Below are 7,255 nucleotides of genomic sequence, written 5' to 3'. Positions count from 1 at the left end.
GACTGACCTTGGACAAAGGAGCCCAGCCTCAGTTCATATAGCCAGCTCAAAAGGATGCTATGGTTGATGGTATTGAAGGCTCCTGAGAGATCAAGGGTGAGAATGGTTGCACTACTCCTATCCTGCCTAGGACTAGATGCTGTCTTGAGTGTGATCTCTGTCCCATAGCTGGATCTGAATCCTGAGTGAAAGTCCAGTAAATGTTTCATCCAGGGCCCCGGAGCTGCTAAGCAACCATCTTTTCCAAACCTTCCTCAAAAAGGGAAGATGGACGGTTGGATGGTTTTTTTTTAAGGAGAGGACAAAGCAGGGGTTCCTTCCAGTGAGGAATTTATCACTGCATGAACCCATCTATTAATCACCATCCTGGTGTCTTTCACAAGGCTTATAACTGAAATGAGTCCAAGCAAATTTTATCCAATGGATAATCAACAATTTCTTCTGCAGAACTGGAGATAATCATCCAAGTCTCCTGGCCAGAACAGAGTCGGTGGGTGACACTATGCACATGCAATAAGAGCAGAAAAATCATATTCTTTTACCATCTTAGTCACGATATGTGTCCAGTTAAGAGTAATCCTTTGTTTTCCTCAAACGGCATCCTGGACATCTCTTAATCCATTTCAGAACCTTCAATTTCCCTGTGAAATCATTGGGAATGATGGGAGTGAAGGGTTGTGAGACATTACCTAGGCATAATTCTGTCGAGAGGTTCAACACTTCTTTTATTCCAGGCTGTCACTAAGGTTTTGGCAGGGCTATGTAATAAATCCCTCATATTCCCCCGATTCTCCTGAAACCCATTTGGTTCAATGAGGCACCAGGGATGACCATTCTAATGGCTCCTTTTTCCCTGGAGGGTGTTGGTATGAAAGGATCCTAGAGCTATCAGGGCGTGATTTGACCATGACCTACATGATAATGTAGGATTCCTACATTATGTCAACATTGCTTCAATAAGAATATTAGATCTGGTATGCACATGTCTTTTCAGTTCCATTTTGTAGGCTTCTCTGATTTGTTGTTAGGTGCCCAGATAATGGGCAGCTGCTTTAATATAAATAAATAAATAAATAAATAAATACATAAATAATCTATTTATACAATTTAAGAGACTATCAAACTAAAGGAAGACTTTGGTTAATAGCTAGAAATTTAGCTTGAATATGATGTTATCCATATAGCTGTATTCCTCAGCCATTTAACTTTGTAAAAAACAAATAAAAAAATGTATATTTAGCATCCTTCAGTATGTGATGCCATGCATAGGATATGCCTCCTGCAGTTTGGAGGAGGGGATCCTCTTACTTAATTTGGAAAACTTGCTGCATCTGTTATGTAAGCTTTATCACAATATTCTCCATAGCTTTTGAAGAGTGAAAAATCCAGCTTGAAAAATTACCTGCAAAATGAAACAATTGAAGATTCAAGAAATTGAATATCCTTTAATTGCAAAAGTATATTAAATTTATGTTGAAATAACATTAAACTCATCTTTGTATGCAGTTACATCCCACTTCTGCAAATGATGTTATTTAGGTTACTATAAGGTAAGGGGGAAGAGAGCAAGGGAGGAAGAAGAGCCAGGAGGAAGAAGAAAGAGGGTAGGAAAAAGAAAAGGAAAAAAAGAGGGATCCATCTCCACAGCACAGCACAGGCATCCCCCAACCTGAGCAACATCAAGCTGGCCATGCTCACCAAAGCGACACACATCCTGGCCACCTAAGGTCAACCACAACCCTGATGCAGCATTCAACAAAATCTATACTAGACCCCTAGTATAGATATGTAATATGTATGTATGCAAATGTCTTTTTGGTTCCATTTTGTAGGAACCAAATATACACATACACACACAAGAGTGCTGCAAATAGTACACTTAAGCAACTACAGTATAAAGTACAGTGCAGTCTTCTGGATGTATATTATCCAAAGTAGGATTTGTATAAGGGAATCAATCATTCCTGTCTGTTTAGTCCAGTGTGAACCAAGATGGACGTTTCCTGTTTCTTTCGATAATTCGCTTGTCTTCATCTTCATTTCTGGGTTTTTCTCCTGTATAGAGCACAACACTTTCTACAGTGGGAGCCTTATGTGGTCCATTTTCCAATAATCTAATTTGATTTTTTATGGCATAGGTTTCCAGTTTAACTTTTTCATAACAATAGCCACAAAGAACATGCTTCTCTTTCAAGTTGCCACATTCAGGACAAATATCTGTGTTTCTCTAAAAGGAAAAAAAAAGTGTCTTAAGATACAGTGGTGAGAGAATATTTAACTATTTATAAAAATTCCGAACTTTTTTCATTGACGTAACAATAAAGTGGAGTACAAAATGGGATTAAACCATATATCAAAATAATAAAACCAACACAGCAAAAATAGTATTTCCCAATGCTATGTAGAAATCAATGTATATCTCCAAGTTAATATTTTAATATATATTATAATATTTATTCAATATATAATATTTAATAATATTATTTAGTTAGGGGTAGGCACTATTTGGAGGGTTGAATCTGGATCTCAGACCCCTGATGTGCTACAGGGCTGTAGGAGAGTGTTTGGTCAAGAAGCAGGAGTAAATTTATTTTAGCCTGTATTTTCATTTTTGGGACAGCATGTGAAGGAAATTTGCTCTACCTCAACTTTTAAAATTCAAGGGTGGGTGTAAAGTGATTCATTAGCCAGGAATTTCTTGTTCCTACGTTTAAGAAAAAATAGCCTGAAACAAGGGAGGAAATAGTTGCCATGGTGGTTAGATGAATAGTTGTCTAGCTGAAACAATTTGTTTTCCATGGTGTTAGAAATTAAGGTAAACAAAATAAAAACAAAACCACAATTTTGGTTCCACATTTGCAGTTGGCAGGAATTTCATGCAGCCCACAGACTGCATAGATTTATACCCACAGCAAACCCGGGGATTGATTTCTGGTTAGCGCCGCAACAAGACAGACTAGGAAACGGCTCCTGAGGGACCCGTGGAATCCAGGCTGACAAACCATTCCCTGGGGTCTTTTAGACCAGACCCTTCTTGGAGTGAAGGTGAAAAAAGAACGGCGTCTCAAATGGCCAAAAGGGAAGAAACTGGTTCCTCGAAAGCCAGAGACTAGTTTTATGACCAGGCGATGGGAGAGGCAGACATGGCAAAATGTCTGTCATAAAGTTGGAGGTAACTGGGCTAAGCACAAGAACAGGAGTGACGATTGGACAAAGCGATAAGATCAGGTGAGAAGATTTAAAAAGCCCATCGATAGAATAAGAGTCGAGTTGTGATTAGGAGAAAATTCAAATGTAAACTAGCATAAATGGAGGAATTGGGAACTGCATGGAAAAATAAAGAGAAAGGAAAAAAGATGGTGGTTTAAAAACATTACAACCTAAAGAGTACGGAATGTTTATCCAGCTTAGGAGGCGTAATTAAAAGAAGGATTGAATATTTTAATAATACAGGGAAAAAAAACCTTCTCTCTAGTTGAATTTGAAACCTGGAAAGATTTTGTATTAATAGCGGGTAATTGATAACTGATAAACCTCAAATCCCAGAGAAATGTTACGAAGGAGCTGAAGGAGGGGGGAGGGGGAACAACAACTCGATTTAAAACTGAAGAATACCCCCCTCCCACTTCTCTGCTACAACTTGTATTCTGTGCTACCATAGAGTTAAAGATTAAAGTTTATATTTAAAACCTAAGATATCTGACTGGAAAAAAAAAGAAGTGGAAGCACTAACCAGAAAACAACCATTACCAGGCAGAGACAAAATTGGGAACTGAAGGAGTGGGCAGCCAGAATTTAACAAATAAAAGTCAAGAGATTTGCTTTCAACATGATTTCAACACAATTTAAAATCTAAAGAAGAAATCCCCTCCCCTCTCTTACTCCTTGGTTATAATTTTCATTTTGTGTCTGCGTGGATGAAAGAGCTGATTTTGCCAAGAATTGAATTGAGCAGTTTAACTACTTTCTTTTACAATGAAACCCTCTTCCTTTTTTGTTTGAAGTGGGGAGGTTTGAAATGTAAAGAATTGGGAAACAACTTGAAGAAGGAAAATAGCAAATTAAAAGACGGGCATTATGGAGGGGTGGAATCTTAAAGAAATATGCGAAATGTTGAAAAATATGTGTGAATCATTTGGGTTGAGAAAGAATAGCTGGATATTATGGAAATAATTGAAAATGAAAAAAAAGTAAGTCAGGTAAATAATAAACAGATAAAGGATATCATTGGACTTAATAGGGAATTAATAGAAAAGGGAAGAGTGTGTCCCAATAAAAAAACAAAAGAAAGGAAAAGAAAAGAATGGAGCAGACAGGCAGCATGATAAAAGAAAAGAGTTTATTACGGGGGGAGGGGGGAATATAATGAAAAGAAAAAGGGAAACTAGACTGAGGAGACAAAAGGAAATCCTGAAGAGGGCACGACTAATGGTACAACAAAAAGCTATAAAAATATTGGAAAGAAAAGTATATAAATAGCAGAGAGAGAGAGAAAGGAGAAGTTCAGAGATTGGGATTTAAGATTTTTAAAAAATAAATGGAAGGGGAAATAAAAATTGGTAGATGAGAGGGAGGGGGAAGGTGGAGAATGTTTGCAAAGTATATGCTATTGTGGACTTTAATTAACTGTGACACTGAAATGTAATATGTGTGTATGGTATAGAAAGGATTGCAAACAAAAGGGAATCAAAGGTAAACTAATTAAGGTGAATAAAGATAGTAGATTAGCTGATATGTATTGATAATGGAAGGTGAAATGATTATGCCAGGTTACAAGCAAGAAAAATATTAGTTGGGAAAGTTATTAGAGGAGGGGGGAAATGGAGGGAAAAGATGGAAACTATAAAAATATATAGTTAAAATCATAAGATGAGATAAAATAGGGGCACTTAATGATGTAAAAGTATGTAACAGCATTATGAGGATAGCGGGAAATTTGAATCCGTCTTGCACTGCGTCCAAAAAAAGAGGTTGTTAAGACGTTGTTACGGGAGGGGAAACAAATGGAATTCATATAAAGGTATACCTCTAAAAGAAAAACTAGCAATATGGAAAATATTTTTTTCTTTTTTCTTTGAGAATACAATTATTAATGCCATTGATATTTAATGGGGTTTGCTAAAAGGCAGAAATACACCATGTAGAATAGAGAATGGAAGGGCGACAAAAAGAGGGAAAAAGAGAGAAATGAGACAGGAGAAAGAAATAGAAGGGAGGGAAAGAGTAGGAGAGAGTGAAGGTGTGGAAAAAGAGGAGAGTAGAGGGAGAGAGCAAGGGGAAGTAGAGAAGAGAGAGAGGGAAGAAAGAAGATAGGGAGAAGAGGAGAGTTTAAGATGAAATAGACTATAATATGGTGCATGGAAAGCAGAAGAGCAAATAAAATTCAAGAGGCTTAATGGCAAAAGGAACTGATATATTATTGAATACTCAAAAAATGCTTGTTAAGATGCACTGATATACTTTGGATTATATTATATGTATCATTAAAAAATAAAAAAATAAAAAATATTCACAGAAAACCCATTATGAAACATGTTCATTTATATTTCTGAACTTGCTTTCAACTTACTCCTATTGATAGGGAAGAACGAAACATATAAAAGCAATGCAAGGGAAACAAAGTCCAATATTCTGCACAGGGAAATTTAACAAATTACCTTTATTTTTATAAGATGGCCAGAATTCCTTCGTCTGCTGCAATTAACTTCAATTGTCAGCCTGGATTTTGGAGCTGGCATCCAAAGTATGATGTCTAAAAAGCTGGGGTTTTCAAAATACTCGGTTTTTTCTTCCACAGGATTGAATAAAGAATCTGGAGCTGGTATTGCTACAGCAGGAGCTTAAAGAAAAGATATTAATTCAAACAGTGCCGTATCTTAGTCTATTTAAAATTGTTTAAATTCAATATGGAATAGTAACACCTTTTTAATGGGATTCATTCTGAACTGACTAGCATTTAGATTTTAAACCAAAACATCTGAAGCCCATCCGCAGGGAACTTCAACACATTTATTGAACAATGAAAAATAACTATATTAATATAAGGTTTATTGACCATGACAGTAATTTTAAACCCTTAAAAGGAATTAGGCAGCCCTGAAAATAAATGAAATTACTTCTGAATAAATATGTATACAGTGAAATGCACAGGGCTAGGTATCTAAAGTGTATGTATATCTCATATCATTCAATTGTTTTTAAAAAAAATGAGAAATCGTCTCTTGTTCCTCATCTTTTTGTATTTGCCTTCAAAGTCAGTTTTTGACTCCTGGCGACTGTCTGGACTATTCCTTGCAGCTTTCTTGTCAAAATTTCAGGAACTGCTTGTCTTTGCCTGCTTCTTGGGGGTTGAGAGACTTGCCCAGATTTTCTAAAAAGCCTTCAATTCCTTCCTTGGATTGAGCACTTTCAACGAGTGGAAATTTCTCACTGAGCTCCTGAGGATTATCGTGATGGACAGCGCCTTAGAAACCTTACCCCCATGGCCCCGCGTGGCCGCCAAGTTGTCCCCAACAGCTTTGGAGAAGACGACGGAGTTTGGGGAAAGGGGATGAGAACACCAACACAGCCGCCATACTCCTTCCTTTCCCAGGACCTCTCGTGGCTCCGCCCACAGGTTTTCTACGAAATCCGGGTAGTGGCCACCGCAAGGAATCCTGGGAAACCGATTCAAACCACCCGCATCGTCATGTCACTGTCACACGTCTTTGGTGAACTACCGTTCTCGTTGTTCGAGTTTTGACTTTCAAACTGCACCAGAGGCTACCCCTGAGAGCACCTGTAGCCCTTCTCGCAGATTCACCATAATTAACGGCACTCCTAGAAATTCAGGGCCACGTGCTGCTTTCGGGAATTATCCGGCGAACTTTATTCGTCATAAAACTGCGCAAATCACGTGCCAAAAAGGTTTCTTTCTCTGCGCACGCGTAAGACTTCCAGCGCACGCAGCCGCAGTTAACCTGACGCGGATGTGAGGCTCGGTGGTGCGAGTTAAAATGCTGGAACGTGGCTACGGTTCTCTTACCATTTTCGAGTAGGGGTTTAGTTTGAGCCGAATCGTTTGCACGGGCTGCTCAGATAAGAATAGAATTTATGAAAAGTACTCATATATAAAGTTTTAGCAAAAATCTTTATGTAGGCAAACTTAGCTGTGCAATCAAAATTCATATGGTTCCGATATCACAGTTCCATGAGTTTTTTAAATGAAAACAAAATTTATTTCAACAGGGAAATTGAATACAGCACTGACAATACT

At 37.7% G+C, this 7,255-nt stretch overlaps 1 protein-coding gene across 1 annotated transcript; it reads right to left on the bottom strand.

Annotated features, from left to right (window-relative positions):
* Positions 1-1,425: 1,425 nt before the first annotated feature.
* Positions 1,426-6,691, bottom strand: LOC116521187 (39S ribosomal protein L32, mitochondrial-like; the record flags this gene model as incomplete). The annotated part of the gene is made up of 3 exons (XM_032235879.1): positions 1,426-2,227; positions 5,658-5,839; positions 6,478-6,691. Coding segments are annotated over 3 exons (651 nt in total), but the record flags the coding sequence as incomplete, so codon positions are not given.
* Positions 6,692-7,255: the final 564 nt, after the last annotated feature.

Source organism: Thamnophis elegans, chromosome Z, assembly GCF_009769535.1.
Source record: "Thamnophis elegans isolate rThaEle1 chromosome Z, rThaEle1.pri, whole genome shotgun sequence".
Lineage (NCBI taxonomy): Eukaryota > Metazoa > Chordata > Lepidosauria > Squamata > Colubridae > Thamnophis > Thamnophis elegans.
The sequence above is the reverse complement of the archived record's forward strand: the minus strand, read 5'-3'. Positions and strand labels throughout refer to the sequence as shown.